This window comes from Lissotriton vulgaris, chromosome 2_1 (assembly GCF_964263255.1).
Source record: "Lissotriton vulgaris chromosome 2_1, aLisVul1.2, whole genome shotgun sequence".
In the NCBI taxonomy this organism is placed as follows: domain Eukaryota; kingdom Metazoa; phylum Chordata; class Amphibia; order Caudata; family Salamandridae; genus Lissotriton; species Lissotriton vulgaris.
The window spans coordinates 519,367,206-519,395,156 of NC_141687.1; the positions used below are offsets into that span (position 1 = coordinate 519,367,206).

Consider the following 27,951-nt stretch of genomic DNA (forward strand, 5'->3'; position numbering starts at 1 on the left):
TTAAAGTTTAACAGAGCCTCAGCATCACAAATTGGATGATGCTGCCACAGACACGAGTCTGATATCCTGTTGCTGGACGAAACTCCAGCAGGGGAGGCCTGGACAATAGGTTTCCTGTCCAGGGAGGTGCCAGCACCTCCCCAGACAGGCTTTAGTGTATTGGGGCAGGGAGGGCTGCATTCAGTGAATGCTTTCCAGACACTGCCTGGGGCACACAAGGTGCTCCATGCATTTTCCAGTTCAAACCGGTTGCTGGGGCACTCTGCCCCAGCTCTGGCGCAAAACTGGACAAAGGGAAAGGGGTGTAACGACCCCCTTCCCAGGTCCACCCATAGGAGGGAGCTTAAGGGTAGTCCAGCCCCTAAACTTAGTATAAGTATAGGAGCTCAGTCACTAGGAATTTAGATTACCCTGGACGAAACTTTGAAACATAAATCCTGGACCTTCGAAATTCTATTTTGACTGTAAGACGGAAGACATCTCCCTTGTGGTCAAGGAGTGACCATCCTGTTCATACAGGCACCAACAGTAACTTTGCCGGTCTGCATTTTCGAGGCTCCCGCCGGATCCCGAAGAATCTGCGACACAAGACACAGACTTTCAAACATCTCTGACCCCGACCTTTGCTCACAGCAAAGCTGAGACCCGTGGCGGACACGAGAGACGTGGGACCGGAACTCCTGGACATCTGCATTTTGCAAGCTGCACTCACTTCACAAGGTAACTCAAAGTTGTGCATTGGGGTGCTTGAAGCCCCAGACCCGAGCACCATTTGCACCGAAGCTCAGAGGCCCCCACTCCACGAGTGACCCGTAGGCCCTGCTTTTGCATTTCAGCTCGACACGTCTTCCCGGTTCCTAGTCCGGTGGCAAGTGAGCCCCAAGAATACTCCATTTTGAATCTAACTTGCTCAAGGCTTGCTCCAACTTCCCTGCAAAGGAGAAGTTCCTCAGACCTTGCTGGTCTGCACCAAAGCCAATCTTGACATCCTGTGTGGGTTGCGTTTGCCAAGGCTTGTTGGTTTTAATCTGGATTCCGAGACCGCAGTCAACTAGATCCTTCATGGGTCATCTTGAATCCAGCTCCTGGTTGTCGTCGAGTCCTCCAGGTCCTCGTGGCTTAAGAGACAAACATCACTTCTTCATCTGAAATCACCCGACATCTGGTGGCATCTTTCTATTGCCGCCCTGGTCACTGGCAAGTGACCCAGACTCTGTCCCTTCTGCTTTCAGGTTCTACAGATCTTCGATCCACCCTTGGATCCACCCAGACACTTTTCCTCTGGTCGCCTGCAGCACTTCTTTGCAGCTCTCCATTGAAAACTACGACGAAATCTGACACGAAAAGACACCTATGCACCCGGCTTATCTGGGAGAGGTAACACGAGTACTCCGATGCTCCCCTGGGTCTTGACTCTCGAAGTGTCCTAGTTTAAAAGGGTTCCATCGTAGTCCATCCGGAAGTGTCCTTAAATTGTATATTTGTAACTTCTACGTTTCCCAAATAAAGTCAATGGTAACCTGCGGCTGTGTTTAGACACTGCACGCGTCTTCTGTGTGCCTCCTACTTCCTAACCTTTGGTTGTTTAGAGTAGCCCCAGCGATTCCACAGGTCCCAGGCCTGCTTTCTAATTCTCTCATGGTTCTTATACCACTATTTTAGTATATGGTTTGTGAGACCCCTAGGGCATAACGTATACTGTGCAACGTATCGTATAGTAATTGAGTACCTTGTATTGTACATTTACCTCTTACCTCATAAAGAGTGCAGAGGGGTTGTGTTTAGAATAAATACATATATATTTGATATATACCTTGTGTGGTGTCCTTTCATTTGGTACTCAAGGGATTATAATTGGTGAAACAACTTGCTTAATACGCCCTCTGAAGTCTTAGCCTGACGACTTCTGGTCCATGCTACCACTAGGATAGCTTTCTATAAGGTTGACTTTACAAGCACCATCAATAAGGGTCGATTAGACTGGTGCAAGGGGCCCACTAGAACTAGTGGACATCATATGCCAGGCTAACCTCTCACAATGGGGTTAATGAGAGTGCAGATCCCTTACATTAGCAGCACAGAAACCGTACAATCCTTCTTCATCACCAATTTAATAACAGATGTGAAAGCATCTGGGGTGCAGGGCACTGATGAAATCCCCACCGCTGTATGTAGACTAACTCTAAAAAAAAACAATGCTATTATGAAGGCTTTCTGTATTCAGTCAGGCTATGTATGCCCTTATAAATTATTATATGATGTTAGGGGATCCTATTTTTTTTATTTTTTTTTACAGTTTATGAATGAGTGAGAGGGGTCAATCTGGCTAGTTAACACTGTTGCTCTTTGAAAGATGGTGGAAATTGTTCACCAAGTAGCTGCTTCAAAACCTAAAAGAGCTAGTGGAAGAAGGAAGTGTACTATCTAGAGAACAGAGGGTGGTGGGCTCAGTGGTCTATGCTAAAGAGACGGAGCAGGCTCCACATCTTCTGAAGTGACTTCAGTCACATCATACGACACCACAATGGCAAGTAAGGTCAGGATTCTTCTACCCTCCATTAACAATGGTAATAAATGGCATATTATATTCTGTGCATCTGTAGTTGTTTTAATATAAAGTATTTAACAAAATCAACATTTAAAGGGTTACATTGCCGACTACTAGGAGAGTGGTTTCCCTGTATAAAGTAATTGTTTCATGCAATTCGTGAGTCAGTAAAAAGTGTATTTCTAATGTAAATTTTCCCATACCTAAGTAAATACCCCATATTTGACCTTTGCACTGCAGTGATAAGTGCGTAAATATGCCTTTATTGGTATAGTTTCTACAAATAACATGATATATATTTATTTTCGCTAGCATGGCATTTATGCAGATGCGAGAAGTGTAATATACTATTTCTTACCATTGTTCTGTGTGAGGAGGTCCCATGGCCCATGAAAGACAAAGCCTTGAGTGGGCCATGAAGCCAACTCTTCATTGAACAGCTGTAATAAATAACATACAATACTCTGGACATCCACACATAGGATTTAGGCCACTGTCTTTTTCATATGTATTTGTTTTCACAAAAGCTATTTAACCAAAACCAGCATTGAAGTGGTTTGATTAGCATAGCAATTTAAAATCATACTAAAAAGCCCTTGTGACTGTTAGGAGAGTGGTTTCCCTGTATAAAGTATTTCTTCCATGCAATCTGTGAGGCTATAAAATGTGCTTTTCTACTGTCAAGTTTGCTATTCTGTGATAATAAACTTGTATTTGAGCTTGCACTATTGCGGTAAATGCGTGAATGCATATTTGGAAGTACAGTTGCTCTACATAACTTTTTGTTGGGTCACATTGATTTTTACTGCCATAGCACAAATATATATTTCAAGTCTTTTCGATTGTGTGGAAGGAACACCCCATGGGTATAGTTGTCCTTTCTGAGGGTGCCCAAATAATTTTTATTTCTGTTAGGATCCTCAATCCTTTTACCTGGGTACTATAATAAATATTCCGACAGAATTAAAGTGATACATAGTTATTAAAAAGGCTTCCATCCAGTTGTTCACAAGATACATCTCATCTCTCCCTAATGCTGTGGTGATGCCGTCCCTTATCCCCAAAATTGAGGATTAATGGCTTGGTGGTTCTTATATAATCAGATAAGATTATCCTCTTACACATGGCTCTGATTGGTCTTCACCGGAAATTTGACAGGTTATATATACATATATATATATATATATATATATATGCAAAAAATCAACACAATGAAAAGTAGCATCATGGTTATTGCTAAAGGTCAGGCAGTAACAAAACATAGGTAGTGGCTGAAGTGTCCCCTTTAGAAATAGCAAACACACACACAACCGTGTTTCCATAGGAAAAGCGTTGTATGACTTCGCTATATCTTTGCCGCCCATTGCCGAATCTTCAAGATTTTTTTTTTAAAGTGTGCCAGCGATTCTTGTGCATGGAACGTTCCGGGGTGGTCAGGTAAGCCGGGGGCAAGAGGTGGGGGCAAGAAAAAGGGTAGGGGCAAAAAAAAGTACGTTCCCCAAGTTTATTCCCATAGGAGTACACAGCCCGAACCGTTGAACGGAATTACACCGAATTTGGTAGGAAGGTAGATTTGTTTACACAGATTATGCTTTTCATTATTGGGTGTAAATCCATTCAGTAGTTTACTCAATATAAAAGGAAATCCAAATTTGTATAACTAGGATTGCGATGACTTTGTGTAGCTCTGGCAGAGATCTGCGGAGCTCTGATTGGTTGATAACACTTCAGCCAGGCCAAAAACGCATTTTTAAAAAACGAATTGCCTCAAAATTGTGACATTCACTGCAAAAATAATTTACAAAAAAAACATGTATGGGCTCCCGCTCCTATTTTGAAAAGGGCCCCTAGGTGGGTCAGGTCCTGGGGGTATTTTATTAAAAAAGGAGAGAGGAACTAGGAGCCAGGGGACCACCAACTCCCTGGGGCTTGATTTTAAACAATGGAGGGGGCAGTGTGGACCCCCCACCATGAGCCCTTGGGCATACCACCTCTCTGGGGCTTTAAATAATTAATAGAGGAGTGCCTCCTGGACTCCCCCCCCCCCTTCTGGGCTGTTTTAAGCCCCAAGGACCACCACCTCCTTGGGGCTAATAGAATAATGTGCAGGGGCCACATATAGGGGGGCCGCCCAGACACCAGTGCCCTGGAGACCACCACCTCCCTGGGGCTAATGCAACGATAGTGAGAGGGCCGCACTGACCTCCCTGCAACCTGGGGACCACCCACTTCTTGGGCCTAAAAACCCATTTCGAAACGGGAGAGGGGCAGAATGCCCCCCTCCTGGGCCACACACAGTCCTCCCCAGCCCGTGCATAACAAAGGAGGGGGGGCGCGCAGCCCCCCTCCTGGAGCCACATATGGCCCTGGGGACTGCCACCCCCTTAGTTTGGCTCCTGCAATGTCCTGGGGTGCCCACCCATGGGACATAGCTGTTTGCTTTTGCCAAGCAAAAGGAAACACTCTAGTTACAGCAGGCGGGAGCTGTCAAAGTGCTCCCACCTGACGGAAGGGGTGGTTTCGTATCTTTCCCTGCTGCCCACAGGCAACTATTGCTCCTGCACAGACGGAGCTGCATTTCCAGCAGCTCTCTAAGTGCAGCAGCTATTCCAGCTCCTGCAGGAGGCGGAGTGCCGACTATGACCGCAGGGACCTTAAGGATCCCCCTGCTGACCCCAGCATGAACACCAAGTGCCCTGGCAGGGATCAGGTTACCCAGAGATACATGGTCAGGGCCCGTGGGATGGTGTCCCCTGGGCCTAAATCTACCAGGGGAGGGAGGCCACGCATCCCCCTCCCCATTGAATAATGGCCAGACCCTTGTGGATGGGGTGCCCGGGGCCTAAATCGCCATTACATTTCATAGACAACACAGTCAATTTTGAGGTGTTTACTAACTGTTTGCCACACCTCCTAGATGGCAGGCAAGGCATTCCTCAATAGCTTATGCGCTGTGCTCCTTCATTGATAATATGGTATAAGTGTAGGGTGCTCAGCAGATACAGAATGTGTGCCCAGTCAATGGGTAACACAAAAGAGTGTGCACTAAAAACTGATGATAACACCTGTTGAGCTCCCAGGACACTTTAGTAATACAGCCATCAGTGTACTCATGCACGCACTCACACAACCACTCAGACACTCTCATAGCCATTAACAGGCCCATTCAGACACTCCTGCACCCACTCACAGACCCACTCAGACACACCCACTCAGAAACTCATAAACCCACTTACAGAATCACTTATACTCTCTCACACCCACTCACAAGCCTACTCAGAGACTCACACACCGACTTACAGGCCGCTCAGAGACTTAAACACACTCACAGACCCACTCAGAGACTCACTCACAGACTGACAGACACACACACATGAAGGAATTCACCTATATATAGGATTGTTAGCTCTTAGCAATTTATCTTGGCAGGCACATATTTAGATGGTCAGTTTACTTCAATTGCTAGAGGTTTGTTAGACCTACATACTTTGATGGACAATAGCCTCAGAGGAAGGTGCCCACATTGCCTCCATGGTGTTGTGTGAGGCTGAATATATCTTAGAGCAATATCGCACACTGCTGAAATCCTTTGATGGTATGTATTGAAATTGCGTTTGAAGCATTCGCCTCGTGCTGGGACTGCATAGAATTGTTTATAAAAGTTATGCTCAAATTGTAAGAACATTTGATCAATTATATGTGGCTCCAGTAGGCTCTCTAAACTGTGTGAATTAACAAGTGAAATAAGGGAAACTTGTAATTGTAGTCGCTTAGCTAAAGGCAATCTGAAAAAAAGAAATCTGAAGAAAGTGCATTTCTCTCCTTGTCTCTTTTTCATTGCTGGCCTCTCCCTTCAATGCTTCATTTACTTATTTAGATATTTCTTTTTTTAAATACATGTTTTTGCGAGGGCCCTGGTAGGTGCTCTTTGTGATCAGGCAGCTCGGTCCTTGCTCCCTGACCCTCACCCCGGCTCATCCATTGCTCCCCCTGCCAATCTATTTTCTATGTATGTATTTATGTATGTATTTATTTTACAAACACAGACTTTTTTTGAGGACCTGGCAGCCCGACATTTCTGCCAGGATACTCGTTTCGTGCTCTTTCACCCTGCGCCTCAACTTGTTCATTGCTCTCCTACACCTTCAACTCCACTTCCCAATCCATTTTTTATTCATTAAAACTACTTTGAAGAAAAAAAAAGAAGTATGTGTCAGAAACTGGAACACGACATATCCCTGGCTAGGACATACTAGACTGCTGCAGACACCGAAACCCACTGAAGAAAATAAAATTACAATATCAACAAAAAATACTCATTTTGGTCAGGAGGCTGGCAGCTGCAGCTACTGCCAGGCCGTTTGCTTCTGTTTGTGCTTGTATGCATGCTTTCTAGGTCTCGCCCACCCTGAGAGCTTTAGATGTCTGGTTGAGAAAAGCCTTTGTCTTCCTCTTCATGTGATTCCCCTTCTTTTGATTGGCTGATTAGCATCCTTCCACTGCTCACGTTTAAGGAAATACTTGTTTACAACACAACTTTGTCAAATTCATAAAATTGCTGTAGAAACACCACTCCCTCATGCCTTAAACCGGATTATCTGCGGATAATCAGATTTTGTCTTCACTGCATGACTTCATTGTGTCACTGATTTTTCCGCTATAAGTCCACCCTAAGGGTGCTCTCAGGTAACCACAGACTGCATCTGTGCTACACAAAAACAATCAAGAAAACACATTAAATTTCCCAAAAATATTTTGATAGTGCACGTTATACATGTTTACCTGCACTGAACTTGCCATTTTCTCCACAGATAACAATAGCTTTTACAGCAGGGTCGAGCTTGACTTCCTCCAGCACTTTCAAAATAGACGCTGTAACCTGTCGACTAATAAATAAAATAACACATTAAAAAGAAGCGTAGTCAGGGATATCTTAATTCTGGCCCTAGCAGGATCACTTGCAACCTTTGCAAAATACTGATATGGTTATTTTGTTAAAAGCAGCCAAATTATTGATCAGAAAACTGGAAGCAAGCCCATTTTGTATGAGGGCTGCTGTATGGTGTTCTGCTTATTTTAAGGACTGAACAATAATTTGAAAAAATATTTTGAACAATTGTGAGAGTATTTAAAGCCAGCCTTAACAGAAATGGTGAGCATTAACAGTCCACAAACAACGAACAATCCATAACACACACTTTACCTTTTCAGCCACCATTTCATTGACAGATATTTGATATGTACGGTTTCTAAATATATAAGGCCAAGGCCTGATGTAGAAATGGATGGTAACAAACATATCAGAATAACACAGGTGATTGAATTTCTTCCATAAACTTGAGTTTCTAAGGCGATATTGTTGGTGCCATGCTGTAAGTCCTTCAGGGCAGAATCTTATGGTGAAAATAAAAATGATGAGGACTTCGGGTGCATTTTCGAGGTTTTAACCAATGAAGCAGTTATTGAGCACATTAAATGTGGCATATGAACAACACCAAATGTTTTTTTCATTGTGTACTATACTGATACTAAGTTTAGTTGAATAAGAAATCTGCAAGATGCATGGATTGATCACATTGAATTATTAATTGTGGAAGCAAATTTTACAAATAATAATTCAATGCATTTAATGAATATTGAAGTTAAGCAATTGTAATATTTATACTGTGTTATGTTTAGGAAAGTGATTAAGTTAACATCAGTGGGCCTAGTTGCGCTTCAATTGTACTTTCAAATGTGTGCGAAGTAAAAAGTTTTAATTCATTTCATGCTTTCTTGTTTCTCTGTCTGTGCACCGAGAACCTGCAAAAGTGACCTTCAGTAGTCATTAATTGTAGGAAATCCAATTATCCTTACTATCCTGCTTGCACTGTATCCATTTAAGTTCATCTTTATGTGTGCATAATGTTCCTTTAGGAAAGAAAGTACAACTGGGGAGAGGAGTTGGCCTAACGACAAGGGAAGTCGACCTGGAATCGGGGAACCAGATTCGAATCTCGGCAATGGTGCTGAACATCCTGTGATTCTGGGCAAATCACTTAATCTCCCCGTGCCTAACAAAAATGAATGTGTCCTCATGTATCTATACTTGGGATTTTCCTCTGTTCTTCTCTTCCTCTGAATTGAGCAATCCATATGACAGAATACTCTTTGATTCATTATTTGTTTAGAGGTAGACCTCAAACAGCTTCTGGCTATTGATTAGATAGGGATCGGCGTCCACTGAATTCATGATTAACATTTATTTGCACTTTGTGTATTTAAAACTGATAGACTAAAGATTATCTTTTGCCTTCTGTAAATATTCTTTAGTTTTAATAAACCTTCTATTGTACTTTGAACCTTGTCTCATGTGGATTTTTCAGTATGAATTTTCATACGAGAACAGTCCAGGTTTACATGAAGTATTCTAGGGCTCTCACCTTTTTAGAGTCACATATAGCCCCAATCCATCAATCAGCCCTCTTAATGCTGAAAAGCACCACAATGTGTCCCAGTATGAAAAGAGCATTGGTTGGCTGTAACTTTATTACCAGTAATGCTTAAGGCATTGTTTCTTAAATATAAACAATATTCTACCTAAATTCAAAGAAGTACTGAATAAAAGGGAATTCATATTCCTAGCTGGTGGTCTGTAGTGCACACCCACTTCTGACTTCTGGCCTGGGTAAGCCAATGATTTTTATTTCAAAGAAACATCACACAATAGCTCAGAAAGGGAGGACATTTTTACAGCGAGGCCATCTAGATCACAGCTTTAACTAGCCCCTGTGAGTGCAAACTTCATTTGAGCGAAGAGACTACCCAGCCAACAGCCATATGGGGCTAGAGCAGATCAGGACTTGGAAGTGGAGGTTCCTATTTATGTCTAGTGGGAGTAATTGAACTAGCTTAAGTTTGTCTTTAGAGACTTTGTGAGCTCAGCACAAGTAAACAAATGTTCCACCATTTTGAAGGTTCTGCAATGAAAGGGACTTAAGGGTAGACTTCTTATGACAGCAGATCAACAGAACAGGATCTCATTGGTGCACAACGAGGAAGAATGCAGCTGGGGATAGCTGGTGTGACCTTTTAAAATTACCTATTTGACTCATTTCCAGCAAAGAGCTAATTCAAATCGAAGATATAAAATAGGAGACCTTCTATATTGACAAATTCCAGAATGTTTGGCACAGTTTCTAGCTCTTCAAACCCTTTAACAAAAATCTCCTCCAGGGATTCTGGTGCTAATTCTTGCTGTCCCCAAGTTTATAGGGCTCCAGATGTTGTCAGTGAAGTAAACTTGTCCTAGTGGAAGTTCTCTTTTGTTGCTAGAGATTACACAAAGTGCGGGAATTAGCAAGCTGTGACCACCTGAGATAACCATCTGAACATTTCTCATGCCTGTTATTGTAAAACTACTGAGGAGAGCAAACGTTACAAATATTTTTATTTTTATTTTTATTTTTTGGTATTTAACAAACAGCCAAAACATCAGCAGGAACATTTGGTACAGGACAGGTTCAACATCATGTACATTAAGTATTGCCACGAATACAACCAAGGGTACATTCACGTAGTAGCTTCTCCCACATCTCTCCTTCTCGCTCCCATCTCGCATCAGGAGTGGTCCAGGCACTTTATACATTCTTAGGGCCTATGTTATGCTGCCTAGCTATTTTGGGTCTAGCGTGGAATGTTGTGTCATATGTGTCCCATCCTCCATCATGTCAAGGACATAATACCGCAGCCAGGGCTGCCAAACCTTCCGGAATTTCTTGGGGCACCCTCTGGCTGTGTATATCGTTTTTTCAGCCCCCATGTAAAGGTCCAAACTAGCCCGCCATTTTGCCATGGCGGGTAAGTCCGCCTGTCCCCAGTACTTAGCAATGTCAAACTTTGCCACTATGAGGCCTAAGTTACTCAATAGGAGTTTATATCTGGGGACGACAATGTCAGTGGAGAAGCCCAAGAGGTTATATTTAGAGTCCATTAAAATCTGGGTTTCTAGTATGCTATTTAGTTCCGGTATTATATGTACCCCGTATCTGTGTATTAGTGAGCCTCCCCAAAAAGTATGTGTGAAGAAACCGCAGTCTGTTATACAGCATAGACAGTAAGATGTTTCTGCCCATCGTGTGGATTCTCACTCTATCATTGTAGACCCTATGCAGGACCTTAAACTGTATCAGTCTCAGCCAGAGCTTAATCGCTACCTCCCTCGGGTGCATAAGTGCAGCTTCCCAGTCGATATCTTCTAGAGGGCCTTTAGTTTCTTCCCAGCGACTTCTGTCTTTTAGCAATCTATCAGATACATTATTTATCAACGTTTGGTATGTCCAAGAAACGGCCTTCCAGGGTATCTCTTCCTGCAATAATCGCCCTTCCAGTGGTGCATATTCAGGGATATCTGTAATATCAGGCTTTTGTGTTCCTTAAGCGCACCGGAGTTGCAGGTACTTGTATCGCTGTGTGATTGACAGACTATACTGTGCTTGGAAGTCTGTGAAAGTAATGAAGTTACGTTTCATGATTATATCTCCTAATGTTGTGATCCCCACTGTGTACCAGTTTCTAAAGCCCCATAGTTTTGAAAGCTTCGGAAGCTGGTTACCTTCCCATATCGGTGTAGACCTAGTCAGTCGTTTGTATCACTGCATTTGCTTTTCCGCCCCTTTCCAGGCTTCAATTGTCCTTGGTGTCGCTGAGAGCAAGCCTCTCACCCCGCTCCGCCATATAGGTAATGTAGATGGGAATGTTTTTGGAATTTAAGCCTTTCCAAGGCATATGTTGGGTAGTCTCCCGGAGCATGACCCCATTAGTTAATAACTATTAAATGTGCTGCCCGATAATAGGCTTGAATATCGGGCAGAGCTATGCCTTCGTTATATTGACTGCGCTGTAGCACTTGTAGTGCAACTCTGGCCCCCCCCCCTCTCATAAAAAAAGTATTCAATTCGTCGTTTATTGCCATGAAGATCGTTTTTGGGATCTTACAATATGTGTCTTGGAGTATATATAATGCTTTGGGGATTGGTATCATCTTGTACATACATGGCTGCCTTCCCTAACAGCGTCAGAGGAGGACGCCTCTACCTGACCACATCCTCAACAAATTCAGCCAGGACATGCCTGATGTTATGAGTAAGGCAGTCCATCACATTAGAGATGTATAGACCCAGATACTTAAAGCTTTCTTCTGGTACCCGGAGGTACTCCGGAATTACATGTGAGTCTACGGGGCTTCCTACCGGATAGAGATTTGATTTTCACCAATTAATGTTATACCCTGCATGTTTACCATAGTCCTTTACTAGTTGGAATGTCAACGGGAGTGTCGTATCTGGGCTGGTGACAAAGCAAGATGTCGTCAGCATATAAGGAGATTCGCTCATCTCTTAGCTGGTCTTCGTCATCTTGGAAGGCCCTTAAGCCTGGATGGGTTCTGATCTGCCATGCCAATGGCTCCAGGACCAATGCAAATAATAGGGGCGACCTTGGTTAGCCCTGTCTAGTCCCCCGTTGAATTGTGAAGGTCGCTGATTTAATCCCATTGACTCTAACTTGTGCTCTGGGATTGGTGTACAAGAGTTCCACCCATGTCCTGAATTCCGGTCTAAATCCCAACTTTACCAGGACCTGTCTCATGAACAGCCAATGGACTGTGTCAAAAGCTTTTTCTGTGTCTAAGGATAAAAGAATCTGTGGGCTAGGCCTCTCTTTCACAGTGTCTAGCCAATTGGCTAGTCTATGTAGGTTGAGACGCGTGGCCAGTCCGGGCATAAAGCCTGACTGGTCCCGATGAACCAGTGAGGTAATTACTGGTAGAAGCCTCGTCGCTAGGATGGATGCTAAGAGGTTAGTTTCGACATTTAGTAACGAAATAGGGCGGTAGGAGCCGCATTTGTCTAAGGGTTTACCGGGTTTCAGTATAACTACCACTGTTGCCAGGTAGAGATCTGGTGGTAGCATCCCTTCCTCCTGTGCTGCCAAGAACATGTTTAAAAGGTGAGGGGCTAATAAGCTCAGGTTCTGCCTAAAAAGTCAACTGGCAGCCCATTTTCCTTGGTGTTTGCTTGGATTTTTGCTTGGCTTTGATTTCCTGTACTTCGATTAGGGTGAGTTCTGCCTCTAGGGTATCACTGTCATCCTGCCCCAAAGTGGGCATATCTATGCCGTCAAGGTAGTTTGTTATTTTTGTCTCCTCCAATAGTGGTCTAGCCCTGTAGAGGTCTGCGTAAAAGTGTGTGAAGGCTTCTGCTATAGGGCGTGCTCATCTTGGATGTGGGTCACCCAGCTCGCCTCCCTGTCTTTTTGACTCAGCCAAGCCAAAAGTCATCCCGCCCTATTCGGCTTCATATAGCCTATGATGTATGGCCGGTATTTGGGTCTGCAGCTCCCGCTCCGCCAGGGCATGGAGCTTCCCACGCGTGACCACCAGTTGTCATAGTATAGTGAAAGGATGAAGAATAATCCAAGTGAATTTAAGTTCTTTATTGAAGTACAAGAAAGGATGTATCCAGTATAGCGACCGGCCAGAGCGACAGCAAGTTACAACTGCCTCCAACCATTCCACATGCCACCATTTCAGGATGGAATATGAATCATGGTGGCATGTGCTACACTCAAAGATACACAACATTAATTAAAGGTACATGAAACCCAACACATCTTCCCCCGTAACATTTGAAACAAAATAATAAATAACATATAATATTACAATTAAAGTATGAAGAAAAATTATAAAAACTATACATAATCTTTGTACTTGATGGGAGGTTTTCGTACTCTTGCAGAAACTCTGATACCAGGTTTATCGTGTGTGATAGCAGGTCCATGATGTGCTGAAACTGGCACCTTTTTAGGTTCCAAATCTGAGTTAATATGCAATTCTTGATTACCAGATTCAAAATGTGAAGAACCAGACACACTTTGATTTTGCATGCCAGAGTTACCATGCAAACTTTGTTTAGACAATCTTTCCATGTGCCACCACTTTCCATCCTTTAACATCACAGACCTGCCCCTTACAGAAACAATTTGTTGGGGACACGAAAACTTGGAATGACCCTTGGCAATGTAACCAGAAAGCTTCACTTTAACCCAATCTCCTTCTCTGAAACTAACTTGTTTCCTTCCTTTAATTGGTTCCTTTGTAATGTACTTAGCCTGAGCTATGAGACAATTAGCCTTTACCAAATCAGAATTAATTTTGGGAACACTCAAATCACGCATCCAAGGTCTGACTAACTTGGAAGAGGCTGACCTCCCTTTTAATAAAGTAAAAGGAGAAACTTTAGTGGCTGCATTGGGAGTGGCACACAAAGCCCAGAGGAAATTGGAAAGTTCTTTCTTCCAGTTCAAACCATTTACCATAGACAACTGAATGTTATCCTTTATAATTCTATTACAGCGTTCTACAAGGCCATTACTGCGAGGGTGATATAAAGAAGTAGTGATGTGTTTAACGCCGAAATGAGACAAAAATTCTTGAAATTCTTTCGACACAAATTGTACTCCATTATCCATTACCAGTTCAATAGGAGCACCTTCCCTTCTAAAACAACGATTGAAGCAAAAACACCACTTTATCAGTAGTTGCAGCCCTTACAAATTTTACCTCTGGCCACTTTCACCCGTAATCTATTTTTCATCCAAAATAAACATGGGACCTATGATATCTAAAGCTAGTTTGACCCACGGTTTGTCAGGAACAGGAATGGCTTCCACCAGACTGGGAAAAGTCACTTGGGTTTTATCACTAGTGGCACATGAAATACAATCTCTTACAAAATGCTCTACAGAACGATCCATGCCTGGCCACCAAAATATTTCCCTAAGTCTCCTTTTCATTGCTCTCATACCAATGTGTCCTTCGTGAGCAATCCCAAGACTTTACTCTGAAGAGATACCGGAACAACTAATAAATCTAGTCTCCTGAGCATACGACACTCAAAATTTAATCCATAAAAAACATGTTTAAAAGCATCTGTCTCCTCTCGTTTGGATGACCAACGTTTATTCAGCATAGCAATGATTTCTTGTAACACCACATCTTGGTGGACTGCTGATTTCCACTCTTCCTCTGAGATACACGTAAAATCTGAATCCACTAAGGAAGCTACAATACAAAATTCCTCCTCTTCGTTCTGGCTAGATTGTTCTGTGGCTAAAGGAAGTCTAGACAGACAAGCAGCAAAAATGTTCTTTGCGCCGGGAATATACTCTAACTGAAAATGAAATTCCATTAACCTGTAATGCCGCTTAGCAATACGTGGAGTACCATTCCCAGCACCGTTGGTCGAAAACAAATTAACAAGAGGGTTGTGGTCCATTCAAATCGTAAATTTAGAACCCCATAGATATTGTCTGAAGTGCTTAACACCCCACCAACACGCTAAGGCTTCTCGCTCCACGACTGAATAAGTTGCCTCAGCACCCCTCAAAGTGCATGAGGGGAAGGCTGCAACTACTTCTTTTCCATCTCTTTTTTGGAGTAATACACACCTAGACCGTATTGGCTGGCGTCTGTGACTACAATGGAATGATCATGTGTGTTAAATGCTGTAAAGGAATTGCATTACTCAACTCCAACTTTATAGACTGAAATTCATTCTCAAGATCATTAGACCGCTCAAAGAGTTGATTTTTCTTCGTGAGTAATTTCAAACCATGTCTGTTACTGCTACAGTTAGGTATAAAACTCTAACATACCAAAAAATTATCGAAGTTGATCTTTGTTTTGAGGAGTGGGAAAACACTTTATAGCAGAGACCAAATCTTCTTTGGGTTCTACTCCCTTTGCTGATAATTTGTAACCCACATAATTTACTTCCTGTACTGCAAATTTGCACTTCAGCTTTTAAAGTTGCACCACGATCTGCTAAAATGGATAGCACAGTAGCCAGAGTTTTATCATGAGATTCTGTGTCTTTTCCATAAATTAGCATATCGTCTTGTAAACACTTAACATTAGGTACATTGGCAAACATGGACACCATTACTCTCTGGAATATAGCTGATGCCGTTGCTAGCCCAAAGGGCATTCTTCTAAAGCGATAAGCACCAGAAGGTGTAACAAATGAGGTAAAAATGACAACACTTTTTTTAGAGTAATTTGTTGATATGCCGATGACATATATAAGGTAGTGAAGACCTTTGCACCTTGAAGAGAACCGAGCATTTCCGTGATATTCAGAAGGGGATGTCTATCTACCCATATTCTGTGGTTAAGATCTCTCAAATCGATGCACATTCCGAGTGCTCCATTGGGTTTTCTAGCTAGAACGACTGGAGAAAGTCATTCTGAGCTTTCAATGGGCTCAATTATCTTTTGTTTACATAGGGAATCTAGTTCCAGGGATAATTCTCTTCTCATGGCTAGAGGAATTCTTCTAGATTTGTGCACCACAGGTTGGGCATCATGCTTAAGGGTGATTTGATGGGAATACCTTTCATCTTACCCAGAGTTTCACAAAACACAGTTGGAAAAGCAGATATCCAATCATGAGAGTTTATGGTGCAAACAGGTACAAAATGATCTCTGAGTAGAACTTGTTCCTCACTGTTGGGATCTAAAATTATACCCACATTTTTCTGTTCCAACCAACCCAGAAGTGAAGATTTATCATCAGCAACATACACAGTAGCTGGAGTCGAACGCTCTTTGAAAGTTAAGGTACACTCAAATTCACCTAAAACTTCAACAGGTTTACCACCATATGCTACAGGTTTGATGAATGACTTCCTTAAGGAAATACCAGATGATTTTAATTTGTGCCAGTCTTCAGGACCAATTAATGTGAAAAAGGAACCTGAATCAGCCATCATAGCCATTTGATTACCATGTATTACCACTTGACAATAAGGACGCTTAATGTTTGAAAATTGTAGTTTCGAAATCTGCGAAACACCTTCCTCAAAAGTGGGAGTGGATAACATGTTTTGAGACTCAGTAACACACATTTCATGAGCATCAGACAACATCATAATTTCATTACCATCCTCACTGTCCGAACTGGGATCAGGCTCAGGTTTGGCCTCAATAGCCAGAATTTTCTTAAAGGAAGATTTGACATTTGGATTGGAACTAGCATATGTTATTTTGATTTACAAACCTTAGAAAAGTGGTCTTTCTTTTTGCATTTAGCACAGAATTTGTCCATGGTAGGACAAAAAGGAGCATTTCCCAAATGATTTCTGCTACCACACCTATAACATTCAAAAGTTTGACGTTGTTTGTCATACCTAACATCTTTCTTGACTACAGTCTTGTCTATAGCTAGGGTAGGTGCCTTAGTGTCTAAAGCCATTTGATCCATATACATGGCAGTTGATGCTATATTTTTCACTATTTCCAAAGTTTTATCTAAAGTAAGATCCTGTGTAATTAGCAACTTTTCTTGTATCTTTTTGCCATTTATTTTTCCAACAATTTGATCTCTTAACATTTCATAATGAAAAGTTTTATAATCGCATGTAGCAGCTAAAACTCTTAAATCACTTACAAACGTTTCAATAGATTCACCAGGTAACTGTTTCCTCATAAAAAATGTATGTCTCTCCATAATAATGTTACGCTTCTTTTTAAATCTAAGATCTAATACCTTTAAGGCTGATGCATATTCATCAATGGCATCGCCCTCACCCATGATGACAGAAGGAGGAAGAGGTTTTAAAACTTTCCTTCCTTCTGTACCTAAAGAGTGACGTAACAATGCACATTTTTTCTTTTGAGTGAAAACATCTGCTTCAATGGCTTCTAAATAAGGCTTCAAAACCCTCAAGCCACAATTCCATTCTAGAGAAGAGCTTCCAGGAGTGGAGAGAAAAGGAGGAGGTGGCAAAATAGATTGTTGCATTGTAAGAAATAATTCTAAATAATATCAAATTAATTAAAATGATATATATCTTGAGGAGAAAGAAAAACAAAAATACAGTTCCTGTTGAAATGGAAATATATAGTTAACACAAATTAAATGGCAATATATGCATAATAATATACAATGTGGTTATGATATGTAATTATGCAATAAATGTAAGCTTCACATTCTAAGATTGGTGTGAAACTATTTTAAATCTCTTCAATTAAAGAAAAATCCACTCAGAAGTAAGGTGTGTGCATCACCGAAGAGCACGTAGAACCTTTCCCAACTAATGTGCTTTATACAGTTAATCAAACAATGAAAATGTTGAGAAGGAACACTCCCAAAATGCGGATTAAAAGCAAGTTGTATTAAAACATTTCCACAGCTAGAAGTCGACGATCAGCATGAAAATAGAGTAAATGCTGCGGAAATGAAAGTATTAGGTGAAAACAAGGTTTGAAACACGTAGCAGTCACTGTTGTTAGGGAAACAGTAAAAGCTTTGACGCTCACGTAGTAAAAACACTTTGGCGTTAAATAGCCAATTACTGTTGCTTATATAAACAATGATATGACGTAAGGACACTTCGATGTAGACATTTGATCCACGCTCTGGGTACGTTTGAACACAAGCGCAATTGCCTTCACGCTTGACCGAGGAAGAGAATGCATGCGCTGTTTACTTTCAATGAGCAGCACGAGTCCTTTCACGCGACCCCCTTCACGCTGAAATCAGGCGTTGAAAAGAAGTAAGCACTCGTTATTCACATATAGAAATATTTGCAAGTTTAAAGTTATATGCTCAAGGTCATCCGGGCTCCACTTTTAACACGACATTTGTCTCCGCGCTTGGCTGCACACAAGTTGTTTAAATTAAAACTGACAGCAAACTTTCCTTTGCGCTTGGAAAGGGGCGACCACTCGGTCCCCCCGAACGTATGATCGGGTGCCCTGATCCTCCCGGGAAACCATTTTGGGCGGGGGGCGTGTCTCGGCTGGTATGCCCGAAGCGGCATAGCCGGGGCGCGCCTCTTTCCCGCCCAAGAGAGGTTGTCCTAGACACTCACACCGATGACCACGCCCAGGAGGCGTACCTGGGGCGGGTACACGCCCCCCCGAAGAAGAATAAAGAGAGCGGGAATCCGAAGAAGCGTCCTCTTGTTCCTGTGCTTGGAAGGCTGCACCCACTCGTTGCTCGTGAGCCCTCGACGGAACAAGGAGCCATTTTTGAGAACTTGTAATTCTTGTGTTTCTCTTTCAGTGACTGTACAGCGAAGGATCCAGGACCGTGTCGATCGACTCGGAGGAGATACTCGAAACCATGTCTGGCAAGAAGGCAGGAAAGGGTTCCGTGACAGACCAGGTTCTTCGCATGTTGGTGAACAGGATGGCGAGAATAGAACGGAGCATCGGGCAGGTCCCAGCGCTTGGTCGAGATATGGCGGGCATCAAGAAACAACTGGCCGCAATGAACAAGCCTGGTAACCCGAAGAAGGGAATAGGTCCGATATTGACAGGTGTCGTCCCCGAGGGTAGAGGGAAACGGGTGAAGAGGAGGGCGGCAGCAGGGGAGGATCCGGCCCCGGAGGTGCCCCCGGTCAGCCCTGCCGTACCAGTCGATGACCCAGTACCAACCCCAGACGCGGGTCAACCGATTCCGGTTGTGATTACGCCCGCTCATGAGGAGGATATGCCTCCTGAATTGGCCACACAGTTGGCCGCATGGCTCAGTAAGAAGGCAGGAGGTGCTGCGGCACCAGGAGACATGGCCGAAGAGGCCAAATTACTAATCGAGCAGTTGCGGAAGTCACGAGATGCCGCAAAGGCGAATCTCCCTCTTGTCTCCCCACAGGCGACGCCGGAAGGACCGGCAGCAGGTCTCGAGAAAACGGCGGGAACATCGACCGCACCAGGTAAGCTTGCCTTGCCAGTGGCAGGGGAGGGCTCATTGCCCTCAAGGAGGGAGAGGGTGGTTCAACATATACCATTGGCTACAAAAGAGTTGATCTGGGCAGACAAATATGTCAATATGTTTTCGTTGTTAACTGACCATCGCGAGATGGAGTATGCTAAAACACAGAAAGACTTGTGGCACCCGCGCGTTTGGCGCGCCAAGATGTCAGAGTTCAGGGTGGAAGAGATGATAACTAATTGGGCTAAGGCCTTTGCAATGTTTACTGCGATTATTGGGGAACGTAAGCCCGAGGTATTGCCCGAGCGGTCTTGTTATCAGGCACGTATAATGGATTTTTATGAAACGTATGAGGGGGTGAATGGAAAGGTTACGACATGAAGTTCCGTAAAGCAAAAGAGTATGATGCCTCTCTGACATGGGATTGCCTCGACTCCATTTCTTGGCATAAACAGCTCCTGCCTGGGGCAGCAAAAACTTCCTCGGCAGGAGGGAATTGGTCGGGGGTTTCCCGCCAGAAGTCTGTGGTGCCCTTTTGAGCGGGCCCCGGCGACGATCACCAGCCGAAATCCGGCGGGAATGGTGGTAGGCGGGGGGTCTGTTGGGGCTTCAACAGAGGCAGTTGCAACAGACCGCAAGGTACCTGTAAGTTCAAGCACGTGTGTGCGGGTTGTGGGAGTCCCTCTCACACGGAGAGTTCATGCAGATCAAAAAATAGCGGGTCGGGAGGTAAAGGGGGGCCCAATCAGGACTAAAGTGGATTGTTGGGTACAATTGCCTACTCCCGTTGATCTCATGGCTATGACTCCTTGGTTGAACAAATACCCGGATTATGTCTCTGCTGGGGTGTTACGGAAGGGATTCTTATATGGCTTCCACATCCCGGCAGGGGATTTTCATGGGGAACCTTTTTGCAGAAACCAGCTTTCCGCACAACGGAATCCAGATGTTGTGGAAAGAAAAATCGATAAAGAAGTGAGACTGGGCCGAGTGGCTGGGCCATTTCGGCTCCCGCCAGTGGCAGATTTTGTCTGTTCCCCGTTAGGGGTGGTCCCCAAGAGGGACCCAGGGGAGTTTAGGCTGATCCATAATTTGTCTGCTCCAAGGGGCTTCTCAGTAAATGATGCGATTGACCAAGAAGTCTGTTCGGTGCGGTACGCATCGTTCGATGATGCCGTCACCATGTTAAATCGCCTGGGCCCCGGAGCGCTGATGGCGAAATCCGATATCGAATCGGCGTTCCGGTTGCTCCCGGTATACCCACAGGATCAGCGTTTGTTAGGTTTTGCATTCCAAGGAAGTTATTACATGGATAAATGCATGCCGATGGGTTGCTCTATTTCCTGTGCCTATTTTGAAAAATTCAGCTGTTTCTTAGAGTGGGCATTCACCGAGGCCACGGGGCATAAGCATGTTATGCATTACCTAGATGACTTTCTGTTCTTGGGAGCGGCCGGCGACACGAAATGTGCGCAGGCGCTACACGATTTTTGCATCCTTATGAGGGAGTTTGGAGTGCCATTGGCACCAGGTAAGACGGTTGGACCATCTACTTCACTCGAGTTTCTGGGAATTGAGCTCGATTCTGTGGAGGGGTGTTTCCGTTTGCCAGTGGGAAAAGTTTCTAAATTTAGGGCTTCCCTGGAACTGTGCCTTAGTAAGGCGAAAGTGACCCTGCACCAGTTACAGCAAACAGTGGGTCAGCTTAACTTTGCCTTGAGAGTGATACCAATGGCCCGCCCCTTCTCACGCTCTATTGCACAGGCTATGGTTGGTCTCAAAGAAGGACACCACCGCACAAGACTGTCTGCAGAGGTTCGCCAGGACATGCGCATTTGGTTGGCATTCTTGGCGGACTTCAACGGTCGAGTGGTGTGGAACAAGCCGCCAGCGTCCTCGGACGAGCTGGGTTTGTGGACCGACTCAGCGGGAAGCGTGGGATTTGGCGCCATCTTTGGTAATCGATGGTCGGCGCAAACGTGGCCGACGTGGTGGCACACCAGCGGTCTCACAGGTAACATAGGGTTCCTCGAGCTATTCCCTATTCTTGTTGCGTTAATGGCATGGCCGAACGAATTCCGAGACCGCTCGGTGGTATTTTGGTCTGATAATATGACTGTTGTCGAATGCATCAACCAACAGGCAGCACGCTGCAAATGGATCTTGAGATTGTTGAAGGAAATTGTGCTGCTTTGCATGAGACTGAATGTACAGTTCAGGGCGAAACATGTGCCGGGTGTACTGAATCATGCGGCTGATGCACTCTCTCGTTCACATATGCAGGCGTTCAGGGTTTATCTACCTACAGCGGACCTAGTGGCTGCACCATTCCCCGAAGCGCTCTGGCTAATCGGTGCCCCGGATTACAAGACCTCGTGGCAGCAAGCTTAGCCCCCAGGACGAGGAAAGCATACGAAGGAGCGTTTCGTTCCTATTGTGCATTTTTGGGTCCGACGGGGAGTCAGACCTGGGGTCGGGAGGATTCCTTCCTTGGGTTCCTGGTAGCACTGCACAGAGGGGGCCGATCAGCGGCTACGGCCAATAGACACAGGGCGGCCATCTCATTCATGGCGCAGGTGCATGGCATCGAAGACCCAACGGGTTCCTTTTTGGCGAAAAAAGCCCTTCGCGGCTGGCAGCGCCTCGAGGGTCGCAAGCAAGACGTGAGGCGCCCGATTGGCTTAGAAAGGTTATCCCTGCTCATGGCAAAACTAGGCACGACATGCTCCTCCCAATTCGAGGCGGTGCTGTTCCGAGCAGCTTTCGCATTAGCGTTCCATGGGGCTATGCGGGTGAGCGAACTGGTCGCAAGAAATAAGAAAGATGTGGAAGGTGGCTTGTGCAGGGATCACATCCTAATTAGGGGTGATTCGATGATAGTCACGATAGCTAAGTCCAAAACTGACCAGGGAGCGATGGGAAACAGTGTTGTTGTCCAGCGCATGCGAGGGTCCCCCACGTGCCCGATAAGGTGTATAGAGGAATACTTGGCACTGAGGGCGGATACATGGGGGGGGAGTCTGCTGAGGCACATCGATGCCACCCCACTGACGAGGTTTCAGTTCCAGAGGGTGCTAGCACTGACAATCGCTGCGGCGGGCATGGACCCGTGCGATTTCGGGACCCACTCCTTTAGGATACGGGCTGCTACTGAGGCTACAGCCAGGGGTCAGAGTTCAGGAGAAGTGAAACAGTTAGGACGATGGTCCTCGAATTGTTTTAAAAGGTATGTGCGATTGCACATGTTGTGAAGTCAAGTTACATGCACTCACGCTTCTTGTCTTCTGTTTGATTTACAGTTTCGCGAGCATGTCATGCGGGGCGGAATTTACAGTCGACCCAGTACCAGGGGACCAGCGGTCGTGGAACACCGTCTGAGGAGAGAGTGGTTTGGGTCGTGGGCCACTCATACGTGAGGCGGGCCGGGGACGTATTCAAAGCAGGTGACGCGACTCGCGCAGCTGGGGAATACAGGTACAGAGTGGCCTTCCACGGAAGGGGCGGGCTCTGTGTTGCCCAATTTGAATCATTTATGGAGGGTCTCTTAGGGCGGCAGAGGTCACCGCCGTCGGTAGTCATAGTACACCTGGGGGGCAACGACTTGGTGACTCTGGGTAGACGAGTATTGCTCGAGCAAATATTGTCAGCCGTTAGCTGGTTGGCAAAAAGAATCCCGGGGTGCACGATTGCCTGGTCCCATATGGTTCCCAGAAAGGTGTGGCGGGGGGGCCTTTCGGTGTCAGCACTGAACCATTCAGTGAAGAAGGTTAATAACAAAATTGGTAGATTGTTTCGCTCGGCGCAGTTGCATAGCATTCCGCATGGGTGTATTCGGGGGGATCACATGTACCTGAATGATGGGGTTCACCTGTCCCGGGAGGGGAATGTTTTACTCATAGGAGACTTCATAGCTTGGCTAAGGGGTTTGAGGAAGCATGACCTTTAGGAGGGTTTGGGGGGGCCGGATAGCCGGTCAACTATCCCGCCTGTGGCGGTAAGGTCATGATCGGTGAGCAGTAATTTCAAGGTCCCTAGAGGGGGGCGCCACCCACTATGGATGGGAGCGCCCGGGGGGAGGTGGCCATTGGCCCCTCCCACTGGGAGGCGGCACCCACTAAGTATGGGTCGCCTAAGGGGAGACGGCCATAGGCCCCTCCCAGGGGAGGAGGCGGCTATATGCCCCTCCTATGAATTTCCCGGGGCCCGGATATCCGCGACGGCAGATGTGAAGAGAGTGTGGGGGTGGGGGGGGCGGGGGGGGGGGGGGGGGTGGAGTCCACGATGTCCTTCCTACGGATACCTCACACGGGTGCTCGGACGACCTTTAAGATGGCGTCGAGCGGAAAGACCCCCAACAAGACAAGGGAAATTACAGTTGGCCATGAGGGTACAGTCCTCTGCGCGTCCGTCACTCACACCGTGAGGGCGAGAGTTTTTGGTAGTAGGGATCTGACACCGGTTAAGACCTTGCCGTTGGCCCTTAATGCTAGGATGTACAATTTTAATTTAGAAAGTATGCATTTGCAGGATGTTAGACTCGGCTAGGATACCTTTTGTATTAGAGATTTGTTAAGGTTAGCCAAATAACATGTCTTCATCGAAATGTAATAAATGAAAATTGTACATGATTATGAAACTTTTATTTAATGTTTTAATTTTGTTTCATATTTTAATAAATACGGCCGGGAGGGTGACTCCCTCCCGCCTTCCAAAAGTTCTGAACTGCGTCCGTCTTCCCATCCTTGGGGATTGTGTTGGGAGGGGGTGACGGGCATCCCGGGCATATGGTTGTGCTTGCTCGAGTTTCCTTTAATTAACAAAACATTCCTTTATGCGCTTGGCTGCACATACGTTGTTTATTTTAAAAGTAACAGCTAATTTCCATTGAGCTTGGTTGAATTAGTTTGAGCTTCGGCACAATATAGTTTATTTATAAACTGAAGATAATTCCGCTGTCACAGGTTATGAAAAACTGACATTAAGCAACACAACGTGGGTTGATAAGTCAATAATTCTTTTTGCTAGCAGTAAATAAATCATGCTGGGAGCTTGGGCAGGAGAAGGTCTTGAAAAATAATAGAGGTAAATGGAAAAATCCAAATAGAAACAATGACGTTCTTACCAAGATTCGAGTTCAAGTGAACTACAGAGAAGTAAATGCTGTTCAAAAGGTGTACAGCCTTATAAATGGGTCTGTGCCAGTCCAGGGTTCGTCCAATCGTCACCAGTTCTTTATTGAAGTACAAGAAAGGATGTATCCAGTATAGCAACCGGCCAGAGCGACAGCAAGTTACAACTGCCTCCAACCATTCCACATGCCACCATTCCAGGATGGAATATGAATCATAGTGGCATGTGCTACACTCAAAGATACACAACATTAATTAAAGGTACATGAGACCCAACAAACAGCCGTGTCAGTGTCTGGGGTTATACTCTTCTCTAACTCCAGGAGTTTGCACTCCAGAGTTTCTATATGTTGAGTGTCTTCCCTGCATTTGCGAGCAATTACATCTTGTACTCTGCCTCTGAGTACTGACTTATAGGCCTCTCATAAAGTGGCCGCTGAGGATACAGAGTTTTCATTTTCCTGGAAGAAGAGTGTGGTCTCCGCTTTTATGGCTCCCACTAGTGCTATGTCATGGAGCTCCCAGGCATTCAGTCTCCATCCCAGGCATCGTCTTGGCCTCCCTTCCTGTACTGAGAGCCATAACGGTGAGTGATCAGAAATGCCCCGTGCCAAGTAGTCTATCTTGTCAATCGTCTAGATTTCTCCTGCTGGGGCGAAGAAGTAGTCCAGTCTAGGAAATACCTTGTGTGCCCCTGAGAAGAAGGAGTAAGTTCAATCTAATAAATGGTGGTGGCACCAGAGGTAGGTCAGCCTTAACGACTTCACAAAGTCCGCCAGTGGGGTGGGACCTCAGGTACCTGGTGCTATCTGTGTGCGGTCCAGACTAGGATCTAGAACGCCATTAAAGTCACCACCAATGAGATGTATAGAGGATCCTGAGTCAAGTAATATCTTGGCTACTGCTTCCATCGTGCCGGGCTGTAATCATGGCGGGGCGTAGACACTGACAAGTGTAAATTTGCATTGTCTCCATGTTCCTTGAATGGCGACATAAGTCCCATTAGGTTCAATCCAGACTTTTGTTGGATGAAAGGGGAAGGTTTTCCTAAATAATATGGCCACCCCATATGCCCCGGGGAAGAATCCCGCGTGTGCCAGAGTGGTGTATAGTTCTCGGCCAATGAAAGCGCAATGCGTACCGCACAGGTGGGTTTCCTGCAAGAAAACAACATCGGGTTTAAGCCTTTTAATATACCTGTTGACTAATCTCCTCTTTATTATGCTACCGAGCCCATTGACGTTCAACATCAACGCAGTGTATGTGTCAGTGGTCAATGTATGTGGTTCTTATGATTGTCCAGTCGGGTGTCGGCTGGTACCTCTGCTGGTCCCCTATCCTCTGACCCAGTCTTCCGAGTCCAAGATTCCTGCTGTGGAGTACCTTATAACTAATATGAACTTCCAAAACTGTGGAGTAACTTTTCCCCTACCCACCTCCCCCCGCCCCACTTCCTCCCCCAGCATTCGGCCATTCTCTGACCCATCAACATAACAACTCGACGTAAGGACGGTTTGAGAAGTCAGTAGTCCCACCCAGCCCGTCTAACTCCTAAACATTAAAACTATGCCGATAAAGGATATAAAGTTTTCAAAATAATGTTCCTCCCAGGCAATGGCTTAGTCCAGTAGTGCCTGGGGAAGGACTCCTGTGGCTATACAGTCATGTTTCCATGCCCCTATCTCAGCTTTCCTGGTCACCATCATATTGCTGTTGTTGTGTGCCTTCTGCAACTAGTGTCCCCGCTGCTAGGGTCTCCATGCGATTGATTTCTTTAATGTGCGGGTGATCGCTGTCGGTATCCCCTAGGGATTCTTTGTCCTATTGATCCTTGTGTGTGCTATCCCCCTGGTTGGAGTATCCAGTTCTGTCTTGCGTCTGCGTCGAGTGTCCGCCAGAAGTCCCCCGCCGCTGTCCATATGGGGCACCAGCCACCGGGGTCCCGTCCATTTTTTATGTCCTTGCTTAAGTAGTCTTTTCCTTTTTATCCTCTGCGGCTTGGGTTCCCATCTCGTTGTCTCTTCCTTATCTTGTAGCTCACTGATTTTCACTTTCTGTTGCAACCTTGGGTGCTCTTCGATCCAGGCTCAATCTTACTCAGGGTTCTGAAAAAACTGTGTTGTGCCTTGATAACCTTCAGTTTGGCCGGGATCAGGAGCATGTATTGCACTTGCATGGCTCTCAGCTTGGCCTTTACTGAGTCAAATGTTCGTCTCAGTTTCTGTACCTCCCTGGAGTAGTCGGGAAAGATCATGATCTTCGCATTGGCCAGCTTAAGTTCCCCCATCCGCCGGGACTCCCAGAGTATAGCATCGCGATCTTGATAGTTGAGGAATTTCTCTATTAGCGGACGCCGAAGGGCCCCCGGTGGCGGCTTTGCGCTCGGACTCCTATGAGCCCGCTCAATGATGAAGCAGGGTGAGAATTTCACCGCAAGGAGGAAATAACATGCTTTAATTAGGTCATCTTTCACTTCCAAACTCATAGCAAAAATGTAATTGCAAATTATAAATATATAGAAATGTTATATTGCGGAGGATGACACAGATGTTTTGCTTGCCCGAAATTCATGGTGTGGCTCCCTTCACCCACACAATCCACCAGCAACATGGTCAGGATGGATTGAAGGACAAAGTCTTGACTTCGGTAGTGCAGACAAACTGACACATGTATCTGTTTATCCTGGTGCTATTACTGGAATTTAACCCATTACATTTTAATATTTAACTTTAAAGAAAATACATATTACTTCAAAATTTCCAAACTGTATTGTTGATTTGGTTAGTTGCTCCAAATGTACAAAATACATTTCTCCCGAGGAAGGTCTCGCTATCTGATGCACACTATAAGGGGTGATCTAGGGATTTCTTATAGAAGGGGTGGTCAAGAAATTCTTTATAGGAACCTCTGTACCTTTTTAGTAGTCGGACAGATTGGGGCTTGTAGGAGCTCAATCACAACACACATCAAGACTAATGTTTCTCTCTCAAAGGGCTTAACAGTGCAATCTCTTCCAGTTTGATTCTAGTCAGAATATTCAGTTGGAACCAGGCTGTATAAACTTTCTTGTTCACATATCTCAGAGAGGCAGATTAGTCAAACGGAGATGCTAGGAGAAACACTGTGAAGAGTCACGTCAGAAAGCCTTGTATGAATGCAAGGTTGAATCATTCTGAGTTTGATCTATTTCTTTGTCTGATCAAAATTCTAATTACTGCTGACATCAATGTTTAAAAGGTGTGAAAGCAGGGGCTATCATCAAACCCTGGCATTGATCAACCCTTTCTGGGCGTATGATGGCCACCGCTGGTGTAAAGGATGTTCTGCACTCTGAACTGTTGACCAACGTAACATTAAGAATAATTAAGTATTTAACCTACAACAATACTTCAAGGAAAAGTCGCACAGCATCTGTGCACAGATGAAGAGAGCAAATTGAATAATTAAGAGCTCACTCATTTGATCCAAGGTCATGTTTTTTTGGGCCTTCAATATCTTTACAACACATCTAAAGACT

The 27,951-nt window shown here is 44.9% G+C and overlaps 1 protein-coding gene across 1 annotated transcript in view; it reads right to left on the minus strand.

Annotated features, from left to right (window-relative positions):
• The window catches only part of LOC147730672 (peroxisomal bifunctional enzyme-like), a 513,256-nt gene that overhangs the window by 179,309 nt on the left and 305,996 nt on the right, over positions 1-27,951 (minus strand). Inside the window, exon 3 of the mRNA XM_086954100.1 lies at positions 7,331-7,434. Coding sequence (XP_086810226.1) covers positions 7,331-7,434 — 104 coding nt within the window. The remainder of the gene's footprint in view (positions 1-7,330; positions 7,435-27,951) is intronic.